The 25,764-nt window shown below is 50.1% G+C and overlaps 1 protein-coding gene and 1 long non-coding RNA gene across 6 annotated transcripts in view; one reads left to right on the plus strand and one right to left on the minus strand.

The window, feature by feature from the left end:
- The window catches only part of ERGIC1 (endoplasmic reticulum-golgi intermediate compartment 1), a 105,189-nt gene extending 79,425 nt beyond the window's left edge, over positions 1 to 25,764 (minus strand). The window contains exons 1-2 of one of the 5 annotated variants that reach the window (XM_025434812.3): positions 22,957 to 23,032; positions 12,944 to 13,106 (exon numbers count right to left, since the gene is read on the minus strand). In XM_025434812.3, coding sequence (XP_025290597.1) covers positions 12,944 to 13,106; positions 22,957 to 22,981 — 188 coding nt within the window. In that variant the 5' untranslated portion in view covers positions 22,982 to 23,032. Of the gene's footprint in view, positions 1 to 12,943; positions 13,107 to 22,956; positions 23,063 to 25,637 lie in introns of those variants that run through there. The other 4 variants (XM_035715144.2, XM_049109133.1, XM_049109132.1 and 1 more) reach the window with 4 other exon arrangements.
- On the plus strand, positions 6,006 to 10,317 carry LOC118354474 (uncharacterized). Its single transcript, XR_004815010.2, has 3 exons — positions 6,006 to 6,103; positions 8,625 to 8,805; positions 9,858 to 10,317. It is a non-coding gene; the product is annotated as an uncharacterized LOC118354474 (long non-coding RNA).

A 25,764-nucleotide genomic window follows, 5' to 3' on the forward strand; every position in this document is an offset into this window, starting at 1 on the left:
CCAGCCAAGGCTGGCCCAGTCTACATCTGCGCCAGCCAGGCCCTTCCTCCTCCACACAGCCCTGGCCCAGGCCCTTGGGCACAGCTCCAAACACCGTGGAACTCAGGGTCTGGCTTTGGAACATGTTTTCATGCTCACAAAGAAACACGGGTGTGGCTAATGCTCTGGACTTCTTCCTTACACGAGATCACTCTGCATCTCCTGCTCCAGAAAGACCCGAGCCTAGGACCCATGCTTGGCACCAGCCCAAGGCCTGCTCCCACTGCGGTGCCCACGGCCTCGATTCTGCGACACACACACCTCAGAGCAATCCTTCACGGTACTGAGATCTGCAGGCACTGTTTCCATTTATCTAGCAAGCTCACATTCACAAGGTATGGTGCCCTGGTTAAGGGCACAGACTTGGGAGCCCAGGTGCCTGGGTTCCAATCCTGGCTCTGCCACTAGCCAGGTGACCCTGGGCAAGTTAGCTCCTGATAACCTCACAAGGGTGGCCGTGGAGATGAAATGAGTTCATAGGTATGAGAAGACAGAGTGATGTGGTGCCCTTCGAATGCTACTTCAATGTTACCTATTACCATTATCAAGCTCCCCCATCAAATCCCGCCCTCCTCTGCTCCCCCCATGGGAGGAGCTTTATATACCTGTGAGCTCACAGGCTCATCTGTCCCTCCTCTCCCTGGCATGGGGCCTGGCACTGAATAAATGCTGTTTGATGAAAGAATGAATAAATAATGAACAAACATGTATGAGTATGGGATGGGTAAGTATATGTCAAAGGTAAAATTAAAAACTCATAATTACTCAGGCCAAATATTCTTAACAAAAGTGCCTCTGGTAGAGTTGTGTGATTAAGGCAAGCCCTGAAGGCACAGGAGGAAAAAAAAGCACAGGGGGAGATAAACCAGCCAACATAAAATCAAGAACCCCAAAGAACAGACTTTGGAATCTGGTGGTAGAGAAACCTGGCTTCCAAATCCTGGAGTTACCACCTACTGGCTGTGCTGTGGCCTTGGCAAGGGCACCATGCACAGATGGGCAGGCTGTTCCCTGCACAGGGTCACCTGACCAGGGCAGACAGCAAGAGTGGAAACTAGGACCCACTAGTTCAGCTGAGGGAGGTGTGAGCACTGCATAAGGCTCCAGGAACCCCCCAAAAAGGGAGTTTTGTTTTTAAAGATTTTATTTATTTGAGAGAGACAGCACGAGGAGAGGGGTAGAGGGAGAAGCAGACTCCCTGCTGAGCAGGGAGCCTGATGCAGGACTCGATCCCAGGACCCTGGGATCATGCATGACCTGAGCTGAAGGCAGACACTTGACTGAGTCACCCAGGCACCCGAAGGGAAGTTCTCTGAGGAATTCCCACAGAGGTGGGCCGTAGCTCTGAGCCACCTGTGTCAGCTCTCTGAGGCTTAATTCTAGCCTGCAAAGTGGAGTGAATGACAGCAGTGACACCTCTCTCACCTGGTGAGGGGGTGGTGCTACTACCTCAATGATACTTGGTAACTTCCACCCCTTTCATGCTCAGTGCTTACAGCAATGCCTGTAACACACAGTAGGCGCTCAGTGTATCTGTGGCATGAATTAATGAGCTACCAGCGTTAACAGGCACCACCCATGGCCTTCCCCGACGGCAGCCTGTAAGTCAGGTCCCCACACAGTGGGCTCGGAGGCAGGCGGGACTGTGAACTGTAGTAAACTCTCACACCCTTCGGTCTAGGAGAAAACAGTAAACAGAAAGGGCATGGGGTGGGGGTGGTAATTTGGGGCCAGAAGGCAGCCTTTTGCAGTCAGCTGGAAAAAGTGATAAGGAGGTGGCCGTGGGAACCATGGGAATTGGGGGGTGGGGGACGAACAGGCCCCATTCACACAGAGCACTGGGCCATGGCCCCTGCGGAATGCGGCCTGGGTGTGGGGCTGGGCCTGGGAGCAAAGTTCCTGAATGACCGGCTGGCCGGGCAGGGGCCTTGGTCCCCTCTTGGGAACCTGAACAGCCAAGAGCAGTGTTTCATCAAAACAGGAAAAATCATAGAGGAAAAATGCACATGTAAGGGGACTGGTATTTACAGGGAACGGCCTTGCCTCCTCCACCCAAGGTCTGAAAGGATGGACTGGGGGAGGGGACACAGGGGACATGCAGCAGAGTAGAGCCCTCCCGAGGAAGGCTACCCACTGTGCACCCAGGCCTGGGGGAATCCTGGTAATCTGAAGGTAAGGCTGGACCAGGTGGTGTATGAAGGCAACAGGAACCTCAGAAGTCATGCCCTCAGAACTTCCTACTGGGCGTCACCCATCCAAAGTGTTTCAGGATCACAGGCGTGCTCTCCCTGCTGTTACCTCCAGGGCAGGGGAGCTTGGACTTTGGCTCAAAACACCTGGCAGGTAGGAGCCTCAGGATGTGGGGCAAGTCCCTCACAGTTGCCTAATCCTGTTTTCTTTCTTTGGACAACAGGGCGCTCCCATCCCCATCCATGTGCTATGAAGGTGAGTTGAGATTATGAACTTGGATCTGCTGACCACCCAGTAGGCTCTAAATAAATAGCCTTTTCCTGGGCTCATTGGGAGCGGCCTATGTTACGATCCTCATGGACATGTGGTAGCCAGCCATTTATCAAAGGCTCCTCCAGGGGATCCCTGGGTGGCGCAGCGGTTTGGCGCCTGCCTTTGGCTCAGGACGCGATCCTGGAGACCCGGGATCGAATCCCACGTCGGGCTCCTGGTGCATGGAGCCTGCTTCTCCCTCTGCCTGTGTCTCTGCCTCTCTCTCTCTGTGACGATCATAAATAAATAAATAAAATCTTTAAAAAAAAAAAAAAAAGGCTCCTCCATCCTACCCCAGGCTTCTGGAACACACAACCCTAGTGTCTGTGACTTTCCTGTGTATCAACACAAGGATTCTGGCCTTGAGGCCACCAGCTGAGTTGCTCCTCTAGTGTGTGATATAAGAAAGACCTGGGGTGTGTGACAGTACACACCACCACCACTCTCACCTGAACCTTGCAGAAGGACCTTAACTGTTCTGCTCCTCCCCTTTGGTCCAGGGTGAGCTTTTTGCAAGATCTTACGATCCTTCACAGGCTGGAGGCTTCTTAGGATAAAGGACACATTCCTAAACATGTCCTATGAGGCCTGCATGGCCTGGCTCAGGGGACACCTGGAGCCCAGCACTCCTCTGCCCTACTGTTCTACAGCTACTTCCATCTGCCGCAGTGTCCTCCCCACCCACAGCCTGTGTCCATGCTGTTCCCTTCACCTGGGCCTCCCATCCATCCAACCCTAAGCACCTTTCAGAGAACCAACCACTCAGCCCCTGCAGTGAGGTTTCCTTGATCCCCAGAAGACTAGGGTCCTAGAGCCCTCTGTGTTTCCCTATGCATCACTCCTATCAACTGAGAACTACAAATTTAATTGGGTGTTTAATTGTTGAAACCAAAAACTCCATGGTGGCAGGGGCTATATCCCTCTTGTTCACCACTGGACCCCTAGGGCCTCATGCAATGACCAGCATGAACATTTGCAAATAAATGAGTGAATGAGTGAATAAATGAATGGTCAAACAAACAGCCTTGGGGGATGAAAACTGAATAGGGAAGTAAAGCTGGAAACAGATGGGAACACCTAGATTTGATTATTTCTACTCCCGGAATTCTAATGGAAGGTGGGAGACAAGAACATGGAGAGGAAGCTGAGTCATATATAAGAGAGCTGGGTTGCCTTGGGTTCTGGGAGTACACAGGACCCCAGGAGGGGGTCAGTGACCCGTGACCATGGAGGAACATTTGCTGACAATTCATGTACATGATCTCGTTCTGTCTCACACAATGCTGGCCTGAGGCACTATTGTTAGCCCATTATTACAGATGAGGAAACTGAGTCCTGGGAGGATGAAGGACCTGCCTGAAGCTCCCACAGCTGTGTGGGGGTAGGGTCAGGGAAGTGACTGTTCACACAAGGCCACGAGTTCTTGTTAAGGGGGAAGAGAGTTAAGGGGGAAGTCTCTTAGGCAGGGCATCCCTGCAACAAAGTCAAACAAATTTATTAGCATCTCCCTGAAACTTCTGGAACAGAAATGCTTACAATGTAGCAAGTCAGCATGGTAAGTAAGAATGAATTGCATTGTTCCAGGCATATCAACGGAAAACCTACTCTAGCCAAGTCCAATGCCAAGCATCTCACCTGCATCAGCTCATGTGATCCTCAGAATGGCCCCATGAAGCTGGCACTATCATTGGGCCCATTTTGCAGATGAGGGTGAAAGAAGTTCCTGTTACTCCTAGTTTAAAATGCCTAAGAGTATTCTCTTTCCTGTATTATGTTAATGAATCTCAAATACATCAACATGTTCCTAATCTACTAGTGGCTTTGGGGTCCCAATACTATTTTCCAAAATGCTTTTCAGTTCCCCAACTGTGAATTTCCTGTGGTGGGGTTTTCAAGGGTTCCAATCCTTGGCCACAATTCCAATGCTGCCCAAATGTCTGCAGTGGGCTTGTAGGCGTTTCATATGCGTGAATTCAGTCCCAGGTTGGCCTCTATGAGAGGTGTGAATAACAAGCAGTTATCCCATCAGGGAGAACACTCACTCGACGTCCCGGGGAAACATATTAACCCAGGCCAACAGGCTTTCAGTTCCCCTTTATCCATGCCCTAGAGAGTTTTTATATTCACTTGATCCCTTTCTTTTTCCTAAGCACTGACTTTGCTCAAGAACCTGCTATGACTCCCCACTGCCTGACATGACATAAAAATGTGCAGACTCCAAGCCAGGCTCACAAACTCGGCCCACCTCACTTGCCTGCTGTTATTACCCACCCTCTTTACTGACACCACTATCCCTGCCTCCCAATCTGTCATCAGGCTGCAGAGCCCCTCAGCTACAATGCCATCTCTTCCCCTCCACTGATCAACCCTGGCTCATCTCCCAAGTAAGTGTCCCTCCTCCAGAAAGTCCCCTAATTCACTCCCCACTTGTGCATGTGTGACCATCTCCTTCCTCTCTGATCAAGCAGTATCACCAACGTGGCCTCCACTCCTCTCCCACCTGTGTGAACAGATCCCACCTTCCCAACAAGACTCTGCTTCTTGTGAGCAGGGCTCAATTCCACCCGCCTGGGCTGGCACTCCAGTCTTGTCTGAGCTTCTCTAGCCTGGCTGCTAACCCAGCCTCACTGTCAGTCTGGCCACCCTTTCATAGAAACGGCTCACTGCTCACCCCCAGGGACATGATAAGGCACCTGTCTTTTCTCTGGTCTCAAGTGCCATCAAGTTGCCTCCTGCCAACAGGCCACGAACTAAGTCACGGATCCATTGTCCCCTTCTTAATTGAATAGGATGTGACTTACAATTTAAAAAGTGACATTTGATTAGCTGAAGGTCAACATTTTCCAAACACCAAGTCCGAGTGGAAAATATGAATCAAAGAAGCCTCTTGGCAGAGAGACTAAACACAAGAGCCAGCAGCTGCTCGCCTGCCCCCTGCCGGGCTGCACCCTGGCCCACCTCTACAGCCCAGCCTTGCAGGCAGCCACACCACAAATCGAACTTGGCTCCTCACCTCAAACCCATCCTTGCCGTGCTGAGGGGTCAAGGGCATGCTCTCATCATGCCCCAGATGCATTCTCCAGTTCACTGTGTGCTGACACATCACTCCTGCCCCTGCCTCTGGGCAGGACTGGCCCCCTTGACCTGGGATCCACCCAGCTCTGCTCATCACTAAGCTCTCGAGGGTGACACGGTGGGGAGGCCCTCCTCCAGCCCTGTGAAAAGTTTGATCAGAATCCCCAGAGTTCCCTGGATGTTCTTACTCAAAAAACTCTTGCTCATTTAATTGTCCATCTTCCCTGTTAGAATAGAAGCTCCATGACAGCACGTACCACAGTCTGTGGGGTTTAGCTTGATTCCCCAGCTCCAGCACAGTGTGTGGCACACAGCAGGTGCTCACAGATAACAGTTCATGAATGACTGAATAAAGGAGCAAACAAGGTGTGAGCAGGGATGGAGACCATCTCAGCAGAAGTGCTGGGGGGATCTTTTGACCCAGCTGAGCTGCCAGCAGAGAAGTGTGGGGGCATGCCAAAGGACATGTTCCCTGGATACAGACCAGGTATGGAGGCAGGTGACTGTGCTCCCTCTCCTGTCCCCACTGCCCTCCTGGAAACCAGCATCCCCATCCCTGCCCAGCAGTGTTTCCGGGTGTTCTGAGAAATACCACTCGGGGAGGGGGTGAGGGAAGAGGGTGACCTATAACTTTCCAGGTATTATACACACAGACAACATTTTTCTTTTTTTTTTTTTAAAGATTCATTTATTTATTTTAGAGAAAGAGAGAATATTCAAGCAGACTCCTGCTGAGCGTGGAGTTGGACATGGGGCCTCATGACCCCGTGAGATCAGGACCTGAGCAGAAACCAAAAGTCATTTAAGTGACTGAGCCACCCAGGCACCCTTTTGTTTCTTAAATTGCTTTTGTAACAAATCACATATGGAATAACAACCACAAATGTGTATTCACTGGACTCTCTGAAGGGCTACATGACTGCTTCTAGAACTTTCACATTACTAGAAGTTCTCCAGTGCTCTCCCCACCTCACAACTGAGGAAACTGAATCAATCCCAGAAAGGTGCCGTGATTGGCTGTACTAAGCAGGGCCAGGGCACAAACCTGGACGTAGTGCTTGGGGTTCCACTCTTCTGACCACTCCAATGCCCCAGAGAGGGTGCATAAAATACAGAGTCCAGGGCCCTAATGCCTCATATCACAAAGTCCAGGTGGGGCCATGGAAATCTGCATTCGAACAGTAAACTGCCCTTAGCCAGCTGGGTAGACTGTGACCCCCTGGGCCTCAATTTTCCCATCCGTGAAATAGGCAACTCCTTCCCCCACAGGGCTGCTATAAGGGACCAAGTGAGGGAAATGCTTGGAATGTGTTCAAAAGACAGCACAGAGTTACCTGGCAGGAAGTTCCACTGAGGAAGCAGCAGACCCAGGAGCCACTCACAAGTCACTGACCTTGCTGGGTCCGGCTCACTCACTGGACATTCCTACATATCACAGCTTCTGTGCAATATCTTTCCAGGCAACAAGTGCACATGGCAGACCAATTAAGCCCAGTGAGAGGGTAGATGCCAAGTCCATGTCCCCACACTTGGGAGCCCCAGACTGTGAGACCAGCTGGGACACTGATGGCCATCCCATAGGCCCGCAGCAAAGACATAAGCACATTTTCACACACACATGCTACACTTGCATACACACAGGCACTTCTCTGACCAACAGGGGTGGCCCTCCCCAGAGCTCCTCTCCCTTGGCCAAATCCACATACTCTCTCTTCTCCGGGCTGTTACTGCCAAGATGCTCTAGATTCCAAGGTTGCAGTTGTAACGTTGCCACCCACAGGGCCACAGATGGATGTGGTAGCCTGTACCAATGTTCAAATACCTATGCAAACTAAAAAATAATCCCAGCCACATGTACTGGGCACTTCCAATGGCAGGGTGTCATGGTGGGCAACCTACCATAATTATGTCATTGAAGTGTTCCTGTCCCCCAGGAAGAAGGTACTGCCACTATCTCCCTTGATGATGTGGGTAAGGTGCTAGGAAATCAGAGAGCCTGCAAGTAGCAGAGCTGTCATTCAAATGCAGCTGGGATTCAAACTCTGATCATTTATTATTCGACATATTTTTTTAGTGTGTGTGCCCAGTACTGTCCTAGGCCTGGGGGACCCAGCAGTTACCAAGGCAGAACAAGGCACTGGCAATCTGGTGGGAGACTCAGAGCCAAGTCTCCTTGGCTCCTTCCAAGGGAGAGCTCCCTGCCTGAATCTGTGGTGTCCACGGATGGCATGCAGCCCACAGGAAGACCCTGTGAGGTGGTAGGATGACTTTGGCCAGCAGAAACCAGGTCCTGCAAGCTAATCTGCCGACACAGGGTACCTGGGCAGGATGCACCAGCGTTTTGAAACATTAAAAGCTACCTCTGGGCCTCGCTCTCTTCCTCTCTACTCCTTTCCCATGGAGTGTTCTTAATGGGAACTTTCAGCATTGAGCTCAAAGTGGAGGCAGGAGAAATGCAAAACTGGCCCCCTCCAGCAAAGAGGACAATGCACCTGATTCTTTGGCAATTTTCTTTTAGCAGGAATAGACTCAATTATAATAGTCTCTCCTTGGGATTTCCAGACACAGGTGGATCTCTCTAAGAACCTTTCCAGACCATCTCTTAAAGAAGATCTTAGACAAATCTCCTATTTAGGGATGGGATCATTAGCCACTGACATGTAGAATGCTTAGCATGTTTCAGGGCACACATATGAACAACCTATTATTCTCATTTTGCAAATGAGGAAAGGGGGAAACAGAGAGGTTTGGGAACTTGCCCAAAGTCACAGTGGAACATTTGAGCCCGGGTGGTCCTTCTCAGGAACCTGGACTCCTAACCTCTGTTAGGTCAAATCAATTTGGCTTCTTTGCAAGAGTGTCCTCCCATTTCAGAGAGGTTGGCAGGATGCCTGAAGCCCCTTATCTGACTCACCTCCCTGCCCAGGCTCTGGGCTCTGACCCCAGCCCGTGTACCTCCCCACGCATTTATGTCCCAGGGCCCTGCCCAATCCAGCTTCTGCTTGCAGTCTGTTTCCTTAGATTGCCCTGCACCCAGAAGCTGGCCTATTAAGAACTAGGATGCAGGACTCATCAATGAAGGGGAGGCAGCTGGGGACCAGGCAACAGGACGTGGAGAGCATGTGGCCACTCCTTAGTGATAGCTATGTCTGCCACCTGGCCAGGGAGTCCATTTTTCTAGAGGCAATGGTAAGTGATTTTCATGTGAAATCTCCTAACTTGAAAGTGCTGGCATTTAACTCAATTTAAAAGAATGTGAGGATGAAATAATATCTGTGATGGGACAGGATTCAACCCCCCCGTGCTGCCAGATAAGCCTGTCAGGAAGTTTCATAAATAAGGGAAGGAAAGTACAAGGGGCCATGATGCTGAAAGGGGACCTATGCACCAGGAGCTGTGGGAGGTTTCCTCCTTGACTTTACCCAGCAGCCCTGGGGATGGGGTGGGGGGATGGTCAGGATTCATGTCCCCATCTGTAGACCAGAAAGCAGACTCAGAGAGATGAAGTAAGCTGCCCAAGGACACACTCAGTGCAGGTGCATGCACCAGGATCAAAAGCCCAGAAGTCCCAGGTGCAGCATGCAACAGCAGCTCTAGAACAGGCTGCATCCTGGGTGGCTGGCTCGTCGTGCTTCAGTGAGTGCGGGGCAGGTGGCGGTCCAAGTGGGGTGACGTGCCTGTGTGGCCCCACTGCAAGAGCCCTGACCCAGGGCGGGGCGGAGGTGGGTGGGAGAACCTTCTCAAAGCTCCTTTGACTCAGGCTTAACTCAGCTCTGATGAACCACCTGGCTTTGAGTGTGACCCAGTTTTACAACTTGGGCAACCAGAGCTGAGTTGGGGAAAGTCAGGCAGGTCTGAGAGCGAAACCAGCCCCCTGTCACCCGGCTTGCGGGGTGAACTTGGACGGAGCCCCTCAGATTTCAGAACCTCAGGTGCCCCCAACTCCAAAAACGGGGGCTGGCTCCATCCTCTTGAGGCATATTGGTTTTTAATCAGCCCAGAACCTTAACACACACCAATATTGGGGCAAATCACTTCCCTTCAGTTGCCTCCACCTGCAAAATGGGGAAGTAAAAGCCCCCCACTGCATGGGTCTATTGTGAGAAATGAATAGGATGACTTATTTACAGTGTGTAGCACTGGGCCCAATGCCCAGGAGACACTCAGGACACATTTACTTCTATAATCACCCCCACCCCCAACTGTCTAACATCTGAAACATCTCACTTCCCTCCTTCCAGAAATATCTGACTGCAGAGAACAAGTCAGGTCTAGTTCTCTGTACCAGGGACACAGAGGGGTTGAAACCCCCAGCTGCACCGTTGGTAAGGATCTGAGTACCTAACTAGCACTCACCAAGATGCAAACGCCTCCCCCAGCAAACTAGACGGGGATGGGAGTCAAGTCCAGGAAAGCTGTGCTCCAAGTCCCTTTCCAACTGTGTGAATCCTCTGAACCTCAGCGTCCTCATCTACAGAGAAAACAATCATCTCCAGATCACACTTCATCTCCTAAGGGCTTTCTAAACTCTTGAATCCCTCAGGACACTCCTGATCATGGACTATTAAGTTATTTCAGATGTGTGATGCTCAACTTCAGGATTACATTTGAATTACAACCGTGAAGCCTTCCTCAGGGCTTTTCCCAGCCTACCTAATCCTAAGAATCACTGAGGGAAAAAAAAAAAAAAAAAAAAAAGAATCACTGAGGATACTCTGAAAATGTAGAATCTGGGACCTGACAAGGCCTTGGGGCTGTGGAGTGGGGGGTGGTATGCAGGGCCCTGGTGATTAGGGAAACCCACCCATTCTAGATTGAACAGAAAGGCTCAACTGAAACTGAAAATTGAGCAAGCTGAGCTTCCAGGGTCAGGTATCTAACAGAAAGCATTACTTTCTGGGGTCATAAAGCCTTGAGTTTAGGGGCTGGTTCTGTTATGTTGCTAGCTATGTGACTTTGGGCCAAGCCCTCAATCGCTCTGAGCCTATCTGTTCAAAATGGGAACAATTAGGGCTAACCCCTAGGCTGCGGTTGAGTGTGGAATGTCAAATGTCCTCTCCTTCCCAACTTCCCAACCTCTGTGGCAGCTACCGTGCCATTCCAAGCAAGGGAAGCCAGTGAGGATAGGAGAGGGGGGGTTACCCGGTGGCACACCGTTTGGACAGGCAGCCAGCCACCCATTCCCACTTTGGGCAGGCCCAAGTAATGTCTGATTTCCCAATTCCTCAAGACAAAGTCAGTAGGAAACATTTTCCATTCTCACTGCTAGAGAAATAAATCCTTTCAGACGTACCCTTAGGAGAAAACTAGACACATTTCCAAACACAGAGATCTGGTAACAAAGCATCCAATCTCGGTGAAGTTTGAGCTCTCTGCCAGGTGCCAGGCGGGTGGGGAATCTCACCTTTTTGGGGTTGGCCCCTTCCAACCTGCCCCTCTCCTTCCTTCATTTGATAAATATTCTCTGAGCACCATCCTGTGTGCAGGCTTGTGGCGTCAGCACCAAGGACCAGGCAATGAGCAAATAGATTTGGTCCCTGCTCTCAAGAGTTTAGACTCCATCGACAAGGAACGTTAAATGACAAAATACACTAAATGATCCGAAGGACGTGTCCAGGGGTGATATAAAGGTTTGGCCAAGCAAGGGGTAGGGAACGACCCAAATCAGACTAAAGAGGCAGTCTGAGAGGATCTTTTTGGAGGAAGGGTTCCAGATGGCCATGCTAATCCAGTTAGTTCCTCCTCTACAAACTCTTTGCCACCCCCATCTACTTTTCCTGCCTTCGCAGTACTCACCTCAATAAAAAATAACTTTTTATGCCACTGCTTGTTCACCATTGCCCATATTTGTTCCCCACTAGCCTGGAAGCATCACGAAGGTAAAGACAAGGTTTAGCGCTGCCTTCAGCCCAGGGCCTGATCCTGGAGACCCGGGATCGAATCCCACGTCAGGCTTCCGGTGCATGAAGCCTGCTTCTCCCTCTGCCTGTGTCTCTGCCTCTCTCTCTCTCTCTCTGTGTGACTATCATAAAAAAAAAAAAAAAAAAAAAAAAAAACAGCATGTAGCAAAGCAGTTTCCCAGGTTCCAGAAGCAACTGATGCTGTCCCCAAACAAATTAATTTCACCCACTGGGCCAGTGAGTGGGTGACAAGTTCCCAAACAGGCCCAGGGCTGCCTTCTGATTTCCAGGCTCCTCAAAGCAGCCCAGGGAGGCCAGCATTCCTGTGCAAACATAGCCACATGCACCGGGCAGGTGATGGGTGCCAGGGACAGGACGGAGGGCAGCATGAATACACTATCTTGGTCCAGACCAGCTGCATCTACAGAAGGAAGCCTTCCCCAACCAAAGACAGCAGCCAGGGATGGTGGAAGGGGCACTGGAATCTGCCGTATGGCCCCCAGAGTGGGAGTGAAGGGGTTGGGGTGGGTGGGTAGAGAGGGTCAGGTCCTGCCCTGGGCCTCAGTTTCCCTATTGGCTAAGTGACACATTAATCCCTCCCTCATAGGTCAAGATGCAAACATGCTATGAGGTAAAACGGTGAATCTCATCCACCTCTCCCTGCACCAAGTTTTGGATTTGTACATATTGTGTGCTAGTTGTCTCTGAAGCCAGCATTTCCCAAAGTGTGGCACCTGGGCCACCAGTATGACCTGGGGTGATTTCAGGTAAGATGGGGACCTGGTAGCTAAATGGCATTAGGCTTCACACATTCCTGCTGAGTCCTCACTTGGACATTCTGAGAACATCAAAGAAGTCTCAGGCAGTGCTATTCCTTTTTTTTTTAAGATTTTATTTATTATTTATTTATTTGTTCATGAGAGACACACATAGAGAGAGAGGCACAGGCAGAGGGAGAAGCAGGCTCTATGCAGGGAGCCCGACGTGGGACTCGATCCCGGGACCCCAGGATCATGCCCTGGGCTGAAGGCGGTGCTAAACTGCTGAGCCACCCGGGCTGCCCTCAGGCAGTGCTATTCCGTGGTCAACCTCTCATCTTTCTGGCTGTGGCCAATGTCTTTTTTTTTTTTTTTTTAAACAGACTCAACAACTTTGGCAGGCACCAGCTAGCTGGAATGGAACAGCCCTGCAATTATTGGTAGCTATTTATGGCAGGGGACACTGCTTCGCCATTTTCAAAGATGTTCTCAAGCTAGCTTTTCTAAATAAAAATATGGTTTAAAAATTGAATACTTTAGAGAAAAATTATTAATATTATATGTTGTTTAGGAGTATGCCCCCAACTTATGGAGCTGATACCAGAATGGTGGAAGGCTGAGAAGTAATGAGAGGAGTTACCACCTCTGATAGTGACAGGCACATCTTACCCCATCCTTTTCTCTTCTTCCTGGCACATGGCCTGCCTGGGTCTCCTGGCCACTCCTGCAGCTGGGTGGGAGCATGTCCCTTGGTCAAGACGGAAGTGATGGTGCTGTATCCACATCTTCCACTTAGCCTTCCACATCTCCCCTTGTCTCCCCACTGCCAGGCCTGAGAGAAGATCCAACACAGCCTCAGGGAGGACAGAGCCACAAGATGGAAGGAACCTGGGTTTCTGGGTACTTGTGAAGGGCAGAGCATCCCCAGCCATTTTGGGACTTTATGTGAATGAGAAATGAACTTCCATTGCATTAAATCACTGCAGTTTTCAGGTTTATAGAAATTAGCTGACTTAGGCTAATATAAAGGAGGCATCTCTAGTCCAATTTTCTGCCAACCTGGAAATCTTCTATGATAGTCTGGATTTCCTGGTGCTTTTTTTCTGTAACAAATAATTACTGAGTACCTAACAGATGCCAGGCAGTCTTAAGGGCTTCATAGAGACAAACTCAATTAACCCTCATGACAATCTTGGGAGCCAGGCACTACTGATTCTTTGGCTTGTCTTGCGATGAGGCAAATGAGGCTCAGAGGTGTGAAGCATCCTGCCCAAAGTCAAATATTTAGGAAGTAGTGCAGCTGAATCTTGAACTGGACTGTTGGAGATGGACAAAGCCCTTCCTCTGCCACAATGCCATGTGCCTCTGCTAAGCACATCACCCAGGGATTGCCATGCCCTCTGTGCCAGTCCCTGGGCTGGGTCCTGCAGAAGAGAGCACAAGTGTGACACTGCCATAGCCTGGAGTCCTTTGAGCTGAATAGGAAGGGAGGAAGGCAGCAAGGGAGCAAGGGAGCAAGGGAGGCATGTAGCACAGAGACAGATGGAGAGAGGAGGAGCTGGCACAGTCAGGGAGGGCATTGCCACTCAGGAAGAACAGGAAAGACTTCATGGTGGTGCCTATGGGTGGCTGAGCAGGGCGGGTGAGATTTCAGCTGGTGGAGACCAACAGGGAGATGTTCTCACCCAAGCCAATAGCCACCTCCTGGGTCCACAGGAATTGGCTCAGGACAGGCCCACCATCCTGTCTCCTGTCGGGGGCGTAAAATACTGTGGGACAAATCTTTAAACCACCCCCCTGCACTGGATGAAATACTCCTAGTCCTTTCAAGGTTTCTCTTACAGGCCTCACTCTCCAACAGGCCTTGTTCTCAGCTCATCTTTCAAAGAGCCCAGGGAGTAAGGGAAAGAGTGGGGATGATGGTGTCAGACCACCCAAGCCATGACGATACCTCCTACCCCCTCCCATGAGATAGGTGGTTCCTACTGCAATGCCCCTCCCTACAGGACAACTTCGCCATGAAGAAGGTAGGGAGAAAGACAGCTGATGGGGGGGGGGGGCAGTACAGGGGCAGCCTGGCAATGCTGCCTGAGCCAGCAGAAGGTGAAGGCCACCAGTGATGTCATGCAGTACCCCCGAAAATAGGCACCAAGAAAGCATTCCACCCACAGCCCCGTCTAGTCATGAGAAAACATCAGACAAATCCAAACTGGAGGACATTCCTGAAGACACTGGACAGTGTTCCCCAGGTCTGCCATGGTCATGAAAAGCAAGGACTGTGGAACTGTCCTCAACCACAGGAGACAGGGGAGGTATGAGCACTGGATGTGGTGCAGGAGCTTGGATTGAATCCTGGAGCAGTAAAAGGACCGGAGTGGAAAACAGGTGAAATCCACATAAAGTCCAGATTCAGTTAATAATAATGTACCAATATCAGTTTTTTAGCTGTGACAGGGGCAGTAATGTTTTGTGTGAACCGTGGGGAAAGCCGGATGAGGGTATCTATATTATCTTTACCACTTTTCTGTAAATCTAAATTATTCCCTCCCCCCAAAAAGTGTATTTAATTAAAAAGAGTGAGAGAGAGAGAAAGAGAAGCAAATGCCAGAAATAAAACAAGTCTCATGAGTTTGGGGGTTAGGGAGGGGAGGATTTATATTTGGCCCAGTGCATACATCCCCCAGCTTCTAAAACTGAGCCTGGCACACTATAGGGTCCCAATAGATATATTCAATGACCAACTGGCTCCACCACTACAGCCCATTCCTGCCTGCTGCCAGGGGCTCCAAAGACCAGCTCCAGCTGCTCCCTGGTGGAATGGCTGCACCCCTCTGCTTGGCTCCACAGCAGGGGCTCACTAGCCATAATCTCCTGCCCCACAGATGTGTATGGTGACAGGAAACTATCATCCAGGCCCGGCCTCCTCTACAGTGACCCAGAATCCCTCCAAGGCTTTCAGAAAGACAAACTGTAAACACAACTAACTAGATGGCAGGTAACATTGGCCGTAGCAACTCCTGGCTAGACATGTCTCCAAAGGCAAGGGAAACAAAGGCAAAAAATGAACAAGTGAGACCTCATCAAGATAAAAAGCTTTTGCACAGCAAAGGAGACAGTCAACAAAACTAAAAAGACAATCTACAGAATGGGAGAAGATATCTGCAAATGAAACATCAGATAAAGGGCTAGTATCCAAATCTAGAAAGAGCTTATCAAACTCAACACCCAAAGAACAAATAATCCAATCAAGAAACAGGCAGAAGACCTGAACAGACATTTCTCCAAAGAAGACATACAAATGGCCAGCAAACACATGAAAAAATGTTCAACATCACTCAGCATCAGAGAAATATAAATCAAAACTACAATGAGATACCACCTCACAGCAGTCAGAATGGCTAAAATTAACTCAGGAAACAACAGGTGTTGGTGAGGATGCAGAGAAAGGGGAACCCTCTTACACTGTTGGTAGAAATGCAAGCTGGTACAGCCACTCTGGAAAATAGTATGGAGGTTCCTCAAAAACTTAAAAATAGAGTTAACCTACCACCCAGCAATTGCACTACTAGGTATCTACCCCAAAGATACAAACGTTGGGATCCAAAAGGAGATTTGCACCCCAATGTTTATAGCAGCAATGTCCACAATAGCCAAACAATGGAAAGAGCCCAAGTGTCCACCAACAGATGAATGGATAAAGAAGAGGTGGTATATATATCTACATACACACACACACACACACAACAGAATACTACTCAGCCATCAAAAAAAATGAAATCTTGCCATTTGCAACAATGTGGATGGCACTGGAGGGTATTATGCTAAGTGAAATAAGTCAATCAGAGAAAGTCAATTATCATATGATTTCACTCATGTGGAATTTAAGAAACAAAACAGAAGAGCACTGGGGAAGGAAGGGGGGAAAAAGCAGGACAAAATCAGAGAGGGAGATAAACCATAAGAGACTCAATCAGAAAAAACCAACTGAGGGTCGCTGGAGGGGAAGAGGGTAGGGGATGAGGTCACTGGGTGATGGGCATCGAGGACAGCACATGATGTAATGAGCACTGGGTGTTATAGAAGACTGATGAATCATTGAACTCTACCTCTGAAACTAATAATATATATGTTAATTAATTTTTTAAAAAAGAAAAGATGGCAGATAACATCAGGCATGTCCGTGGAGTGGCCCACCAAAATTCAAGGTGACAACACGTACCTCCAGGGCACAAGAGTGTGGTTAAGAAAGTCAGCTCTGGGGGACGCCTGGGTGGCTCAGCGGTTTAGCACCTGCCTTTGGCCCAGGGCGTGATCCTGGAGTCCCGGGATCGAGTCCTGTGTCGGGCTCCCAGTCCTGTGTGCAGGCTCCTGGCATGGAGCCTCCTTCTCCCTCTGCCTGTGTCTCTGCCTCTCTCTCTCTCTATGTCTATCATGAATAATAAATAAAATCTTAAAAAAAAAAAAAAAGAAAGAAAGAAAGTCAGCCCTGGCATCACAGATGAGCCCTCAAGTCTCGGCTGTGTTACCCGCAGTTTGTGTGACTTTAGTCATGTCCTGTCCCTTCTTTCTGCCCAGCAGCCTCACCAGACAAAAGGGAATAAAAAATGGCTCCTACCCAACGTGGTGATCAACTGAGGGAATCCAAGAAAGCCCATTAGCCTAAATGGGGACTATCATGGGCACTCTTGTTATCACAACACAGTCCTGCGAAGGTCACCTGCAAGATATGCCCTGGAGGCTAAAGATATTAAAGGATCTGGAGCAAGGGAGTATTACTTAGCCCCGGGACTGCTGGAGAGGAAGGCAAGGTCCAGTGGCAGAACTGGCCGGGTCGTCCCATCACCACCCAGAGGAAGGAAGCCCCAGGCCCCAAGGCTACCTCTGCCCACACCCATGGATCCCTCACTTCTCTGCCTCAGGCTCCAAGTCCGCCAGTCCACCTCCAAGAGTCCAGGGGCTCTGCCCCAAGTCCTGTCCATCCAGCCAGCATGTGGTCACACTGGTATGTGTGACACACAGATGGCATGCTGCCAGCCACAGGCCCTTGTCGGCTCTAGGAAGGCGTTGGTTTGACCCAGTATCATATTCAACAAAAATAAAATTAGAAATGATTACTAACTGTTTTCACACAATTTATAAGATTTTCATCATTTCCTGAAAAACTGGGGAATCTGAGGAGCAACCAACCACAGAGCCTCATTGGAGCTGCCCCTTCCCAGGGGAGTGTTGCTTTCCCATGGGCTACAGCACAGCCTGCACCAAATCACCCACCAAAATGGCTTCAGGGTATGTGACCAACCAATCATTTCCTCTCACCATAGATCTATATATAAACATTTCTCCCAAGAAGACGTACGAATGGCCGACAGGTGCGTGAAAAGCTGTTCACCATCACTGATGGTCAGGGAAATGCAAATCAAAACCACAATGAGATAGCACCTCACACCTGCTAGGATGGCCACCATCAGACAGAAGTATTGTCCAGGATGTGGAGAAAGAGGAACGCTTGTATACTGTTGGTGGGAATGCAAAGTGATGCAGCTGCTCTGGACAAAAGTGTGGAGGCTCCTCAGAAAGTTAAAAATAGAAACTTCCTAGGATCCAGCAATCTCACAACTGGGTATTTACCCAAAAGAGCTGAAATCAGGGTCCTGAAGAGATGATCTGCACCCCCAAGCTCAAGGCAGCATTCATCACAATAGCCAAGATGGGGAGACAACCTAAATGCCCATGGACAAATGAACGGATCAAGAAAATGTGGTACAGACACACAGTGGAGTATTTTTCAGCCTTAAAAAAAGAAAACCCTGCCATGTGCAATGATATGGATTAACCTTGAGGGTGTTCTGCTAAGTGAAACAAGCCAGTCACAGGAGGACAGATATGACCTGATATGCCCTTACATGCGGTATCTGACACAAAAAATGAAACCTGTAAAATTAGGGAGTAGATAGTGGGTGCCGGGGCTGGGGAGAGGGGGAAATGGGGAGTTGCTCTTCCAGGAGTCTAAAGTTCCAGTCATACGAGATGAGTAAGTCCTAGAGATCTGCTGTACAACCTATAGTTAACAATACTGCACGCTTAAAAATTTGTTAAGAGGGCAGATCTCATCTTAAGTGTTCCACCATAATTTTTAAAAAACTGAAGTAGTGTGACCACAGAGTCATGGCGTGCGAGTTTCTCACAGTGAAAGAACTGTTCTGTATCTACACAGGGACAGGGGGTGGTTAAATGAGATGATGCCTTGAATTTCATAGAAGAGTACACCAAAAGTCAATTTTTTGTATGTTAATTTAAAAAAGAAAATAAATTACTAATAACTGTGTCTATTTTGTGGAGCCAGAGTGACTTTTATTTTTTTTATTTATTTATTTTTTTTATTTATGATAGTCACAGAGAGAGAGAGAGAGAGAGAGAGGCAGAGACACAGGCAGAGGGAGAAGCAGGCTCCATGCACCGGGAGCCCGATGTGGGATTCGATCCCGGGTCTCCAGGATCGTGCCCTGGGCCAAAGGCAGGCGCCAAACCGCTGCGCCACCCAGGGATCCCAGAGTGACTTTTAAATCCAATGACATGACCGGCACAGCACTCCACCCACAAGCTGAGGAACCATCAGGCATTACTAGCTAAGATTATCATTGCCTTCTTTCCTCCTCCAAAGAGATTCTAGTCCTGGACTGGAATGCAAGACAGAAAATCTAATGCCATGAAGGGGTTCCTGCCACCAACACCAGGACCCAGTGTTTCAAGGACCTGTGACTGTACTTTGGTTTCATAACAGCCAGGCCTCTCATCTCCAGCAGGGTTTCCACCTTTTTGGAGAAACAGAACATTGATTCCACTTCAGAGGGATCATGCTTCCTGTCCAGCTGTGCTGTCCCGTGGGTTACAGGAGCAAGGGGCTCCAGGGGAAGGATTACACTGGCAGGGGTACCAGTCCCCAGGGGCCCCTTGATGCACCAGCTGTGTGATTCATCATCTCTGAGGTCCATTTCCCTGAATGTAGAATAGGAACAATAAAGCCCACTCAGGGTGAGTAGATTTGTAAAGCACCTCCATATCCCCTCGCTCTCGGCAGTACAGGGAACCCTGAGTTTCTCCTGCCTCTCCCAGGGGCCAAGACTCTTAAAAACACATACTAGTGATAGAGGTGTTGTTTTTTTTCCTGTCCTATACTTTTCCTGCATATAATGTTAAAGCTGACAACAGACAAGCTAATTCCTACTTCCTTAAAGGATCAATTAGGGCTGTTTCCCATGCTTTATTCTGAGAAATGGTACAGAGCGCCCTGTGAACAACAGGGTGGCTTTGACGATAGTTTGGCAAAAGCTGGGCTGAACCAAGTGACTCCACTCCCTCTCATGCAGGACTTCTCAGAGCCTTTAGAAAGGTCATGAATCTCTAAGCAAGGGACACAGTATGCAGCACAGACTGGGAGATCCTGTGTCAAGTCAGTCAAATAGGGCAGGGCTTTGGGAACTGTACACCACATCCAAACCACCTGGGGAGCTTATTAATTTGGGGTGGATACTGAGATTCTGCAATCCCCAGAGGTTCACAGGTGATGCTGAAGCTGCTGGTCTGGGACCACACTCCAAAGAGCAAGGGCATTGATGTAAAGGTAGACCACTTATCGACCACTTGACTGGTGAGGGAGGAACAGTCCCAGAGTAGGGAGGTGGCTTGCTGAAGGTCACATGGGAGTGACAGGTGGGACCAGATTCCACTCCCAGCCTTCCCTCCAAGCTGCCCTAGAGCTCTCAGCTCTGCTTCCTATTGCTTCTCCCAATTTTGAAACATCTCCTATTACCACTGTGCACTGGAGTCGTGTGAGGGCCTTTAAAAGAACACTGATACCTGATCCCCCGCCCTCAGAGCCCCATCATTGGGTCTGGAGTGTAGCCTGACTTGCGGGACTTTTTAAAAACTCCTCCAGTGATCCCAACTCACAGCCAGTGTCAAGGGCCACTGATGTAGAGGTGGTGAGTAAGTCTCACCCCCAAATGCCCTCCTCAGACCCTGCCTGCCCCTCTAAAGCATGAAGAAAACCACCTAGCAACAACTCCAGAATAAAACATGAAAGGATCACCAGTTGGGAAATGGCACTTAACAAGGCCACAGCTGGCCACAGCACTGTCTCAAGATATTAGGTATCACAGTCAGGAACCCAAACTGCCTTGAGAGGAGAGATTTCCATCTCATCACATGTCCAGAGGTGCAGGTAAACATATGCTCTATGCCTGAAAGCCTCAGGGGCCAATGTGGGAAAACCTGGACCCTCCAGAGTACGATGCTCCAAGTTAGTGTGAGACTGTTAGTGGGCATCTTTTTCTTTTTAAGATTTTATTTATTTATTCATGAGAGACAGAGAGAGAGAGAGAGAGAGAGAGGCAGAGACACGGGCAGAGGGAGAAGCAGGCTCCCCCTGGGGAGCCTGATGAAGGACTCGATCTCAAGACCCAGGGATCACGCCTGAGCCAAAGGCAGATGCTCAACCACTGAGCCACCCAGGCGTTCTATTACTGGGTGTCTTTAAAGACAATTTCTGAATCAGATGTCAGGCCAAATGAGGCTGGTTAAAAAAAAAAAAAAAAAAAAAAAAAAGTAAGAAAGAAAGAGCAAGCTGATGACTTTAAGCTTCTTAATGATCCCTGTAAGGAAAGAATTAGAGATGAGAAAGCCACTGAATCCAATTAGAGAAGATTTCCATTCTCTCTGAACTTGGTGAATGAAAGGGGAAAAGCTTTAGAGATAAGCCTACAGCTGACAAGTGGGGCTCTGAAGCCAGCTTCAACCCTAGCACCTTCTGCGGACCCACACTGCTCCTGAACTCTGCTGCACCTCAGTGGCTCACCTATAAAGGGGGACGACACCACTGTCTGCCTTGTAGGGGTGCTGTGGGGTTAAATGAGTTGGTATATGTGACATCATTGGAACATCATTGGAACAGGTGCTAGTAAGTCCTCAATAAACAAAATACAGACTTCATTTTCACATCATGTTTCCTCTGGTCTAATCTTCATTTCCCTTTTGCCCTCATTTTTAAGCCCATTTATGTTTTTAAAAAATTGTAAAATAGAGGCACCTTGGTGGCTCAGTCAGTTAAGCATCCAACTCTTGATTTCGGCTCAGCTCGTGATCTCAGGGTCGTGGGATGAGGCCTCACATCAGGCTCCATGCTCAGGATGGAGTCTGCTTAAGTTTCTCTCTTTGTCTAGAACCCTCCGCCCATGTACTCTTGCTTGCTCTCTCCCTCTCTCTCAGATAAATAAATAAATCTTTTAAAAAATTGTTGGAAAGTATGTGTTTCTGTCAGCTTCCCCAAGTTCCTTCTGGAATAAGGCAGGGTAGAACTACAGATACTCATGTTAACTAACTGCTGAGTGTTAACTTTGTGCTCAGAGCCCCCTGAGCTGGGGCTTAGCTTGGTGCAGCGAGTGAGGGGGGCCTCCCTCAGACAAAGCCACATGAGGAGCTGAGGAATTCATACTTGATCCTCAGAGCAAGGACCCTGTTTGAAGGTTGAAACCAGGACATGAGAAAATCAGGTTAACTGTGGAAAGCTCACTACGGAAAAAAGAAAAAAACAGGTCAACTTTGGAAAGCTCACTCAGGGTTCTCTCAAGAAGGCCTGGGGTCTCCTGGAGGAAGGCTGAGAAGCAATGGAGGCCGAACCAAGGCACTGCTGGAGGGCGGGGGGAGGGCTGGCATCATGGGCTTGTGACCTATGCAGTTATGTAGGATCCAAGCTCTGAGGGATCCATGCTTATTTTAATGCTCTGGTGTCACTGTCCTGAAATCCAACAAGGGGTTCTGCATTTCATTTTGCACTCAGCCCTACAGATTACATGGCGGGCCCTACCTTACAGAGATACCTCTCGCCTCTACATCTACCCTACCAGGTGAAGCAGTAAAGGTTATCACTTATCTTTAAAAAGAAGCTGAAGCTCTGAGAAGGTAAACTAATTGTCCCATGGCTTGGCTGGTCAGCAATAGGGCGGCAGCATACCCAGGGCTTAGGGCTTCAGCTCCGGGGCCTCCACTGTGGGAAAGCTGGTCATCTCTGCCCCCTCTGAAAGCAGTACCCAGGCTCCTGTGGAAACCACCCCCCACCCCCACCTCGAGCTGAATGGGAGGTAGGTGCTACTGACCCCTGCCAGCCGGAACTGGGTATGGTCAGAGCCAACACCCACGGATCTGGGTCACATGGCCAGTTCCACAACAGCAGCCGGCCAGTGATTAATGAAACAATTCAACAGGAGCAAAGCAAACACAAGTTATCTTTGCAGCCCCAGGATCCTGCCTCCTCCAACCCCCAGAAACAGTTTAGAGAGAGCAAATTCAAGGAAGGAAGGGAAAATTCTCCACCAATAGCTCAAAATCTGCCCAGTAAAGGAAGAGTTGGCGTACCAAAATCACACCATGCCTTTGACTTCCTTTGAACAGACCTGGAGAGACATTTCCAAGGGCGTGTCTGGCCCAGATGCTGTTCCAGGCACTGGAATTAGGATAGGGAAGAAAAGAGATAACAATCTTTGGCCTGGGGGCTCATGTTTTAAGGGGAGGGGGAAAGAGAAAAAGCATGATAATTAAAGTGAATTACACAGTGTTAGGAAATACAGGTGCTTACATGAAATAACACAAATAATGAAAATAGTGGCCAAAATATATTGGGTGCTTACTGTGTCTAAAATGCTTTACACACATGGACTCGTTAAATCCTCTCAACAATGGGTACTGTTCTCGTGCCCATTTCACAGACAGGGGAACACACAGGAGGTAAGCTGCACAAGGTCCCATATGCACTGAGAAAAAAAGGAGTATCGATAAGAAAGGGCAAGAGGGCAAGAGATTGCTATCCCCTCCTCTCCCCGCCTCCTCCTGATTCTGGCTACTTGTATGGCGAGCAAAACAGGCAGGAAACCTGGTTTATCTTCCAGGCCTCACACTGGAGAGAGTGTCCAATCGCAGTAGGCCCCTCTCCATTCCCCAACAGTTCTTAAGAGATCGGACCGGTGGTAGGACCCTCCAAGAGTTCCCTTTTCTCCCAGAGTTAGCTAACAGCCGCTGAGTTCAAATCTCAACTCCATCAGTTCACCCATATATGGCTCTGGGCAAAAAGCTTCTACTGGGCAGCCTTTCATTCCTTTGATTTAAAATGAAGATTAAAACTCCCTCTCACAGGTGACAAGGGAACAGACATCAAGTCTTCAGAGCCTGTACAGGGGTAGACACCCCACTCCTGGGACCTACGATGCCCTCCTTCCCTTCTCTGCAATGCTGAGAGGGCAGGGCCACACGTACCCAGCTCTGTACTGTGGGCCACGTGGCAGAGGGCCGAGCAGGGTAAACATCTGATGAATGAACACTGAAGAGGAAGAAGGTAGGTGGAATGGTGGAACCTTCCTTAGAAACTGAGCCCCGGGGTTAGCATCTTAAAAAGTCTGGGTTCTCAGTACAAATGGCTTGTCCTCCAAAGCACAAATACAAAGGTGTGATATCTATTCCCTCTATTCTGTGGTAAGCCCAAGCCCTCAAGAAAATGTATTAAAACAATACCTCATTAAGCAGGGGACCCCAGGCACCCGGGCACCCCAAACCTCCAACTCAACGGGCATCAGGTTGGAAGCTGTGCATGATCTGGGACTCTGGCCCACCCCTCAGTCTAGTTCCCATGAGGTCCAAGGCAAGACCCTCAGCCTGAAGCTTCAACTTCCTCCTAAGGGGTTAGGTGCAGAGTGAAAGGATGAAATGACCAAAAGCGGTAGTTTCCCCAACAAGGTCAAAAATCACTGAAACCTACTAAATCATAGGAGGGGGGTGGAGTCCAGGAATCTTAATTATCAGACTGGTAAGGGGAGGCATTGTGGAACCAGGAAACCATGTGCCAACCATAGCTCTTGTGGCCCGCTGTTAATTGTCAGTATAAGGACTGTCCCTTGTTCCATCGGAGGAACTTTCCTTCTCTGAAACCGCCCTGGATCTGCAAGCATTTGTCTGAGATCCTGGTGCCAGCCTCTGGGCTTCATGGAAGGGGCAGGAGGAAGTCGGTAGATGTCTGTCTGCCACATGGCATAGGTGCCCGGGAAAGGCTGGAGTACCACATCAACCAGCGCATGGAGGTCACTGCCAGGCTTTCTTCCTGGGAAGGCTGTCACTTTACCCTGACTTCACTCTTACCTGTAGAGAGGGAAGGGGCAGGTAAGGAGGAAGAGTTCCCCTGGGGAGGTAGGCATCAGAATCCCTATTTATGGGTGAAGAAATGGCCTTACGAAACTCCTCATCTCCTGACATCCTACGTCTGAACTCTAAACCCTACAAGACTCTGAATTAAATGCTTCTCATGCAACCAATCCTCATGGGTGAGGACCTTATTTTAGCTCCAACCTGCAGGTAGTGAATTTTAGAGATACTGGGAGGGTTCAGACGCTTGCCCAAATCACTCTGCAGCACAGCTACGGGGAAGTCTGAACCTAGAGGCTTCATCCCTAACTTCTAGAATATACGGAGCTGCTCAGTGGAGGGAGCAGAGCCAGGATTCTAATCCAGCTCTTCCCCACACTGAAGCCCTGCTATTTTCCTGGCCAGACCCCCACAGTGTCACTGCCTCAGGCAAGGGCATCCCCTGGGACCCCATTCCTCAGAGGAAAGTCTGGCGGGGACCCTTCCCAGGCAGGATCTCAGAAGGCCTAGCCTAGCACAACGTGCGTGGACCATGAGGCAGCTGGACCCCACAAAGGACCCATTGTAGAGACTGCAGGAAGCCAAGGCCAGGCCAGGCCAGGCCCTCTGGGGAGCCCTGCCCGTGGCTCCTGACCTCCTCCCCCTCCCATGGTGCCCCCATACTCAGAACAGGACCGGAGCTGGCAGAGGCCTCCTGTTCTGCCTAGGCTGGGGCGGCCTCAGTCTGTGGAAACCTAAAACCCTGCAGCTGCTGCCAGGCGGTATGGGGCAGCGGACCCCTGCGGATCCCGGGCGCTCCTCGGAGGTGCCCGGGGCGCACCTGTCAGTGGGGGGGGTCCGCGACAGGAGGCTCCGTAAGGGCAGGAGCGGGCGGCTCGTTCGCTCCCCGCTGGGCTGCGGGGGTAGTTAATCAGTTTCTCGGAATCGGGGCAGCCGCGGCGGGTTTGCGCGGCGTCCAGGCCGGCTGCGGAGGGGGCTCGGCGGAGGGAAGGGGCGCGGCGGCCGGGAGGCGGGTGGCTTCGCCTCCCGCTGCACGAGGGGGCCCCCTGAGGCTCCGGCCGGCTTTGTGTGCAGCGGGGGGCCCGCCCCGGTCGCCGAGCGCCTGCCGAGGCGTGCGCCGGGCCGGGGGCCGCTCCCGCGAGGTGCCCGGGCCCCCTGCGGCCGCGCCCGCCACACTCACCTCCTGAAGTCAAAGGGCATCGTGCCGCCGCCGCCGGGGTGGGCGCGCTGCAGACGGGGGGCCGCGGCGCCGCGTGCGTCCCAGCCCGCTGCCAACGCCTCCGCCCGCCGCCCCGCCCCCGCCGGCC

This window comes from Canis lupus, chromosome 4, assembly GCF_003254725.2.
Source record: "Canis lupus dingo isolate Sandy chromosome 4, ASM325472v2, whole genome shotgun sequence".
Taxonomy (NCBI): Eukaryota; Metazoa; Chordata; class Mammalia; order Carnivora; family Canidae; genus Canis; species Canis lupus.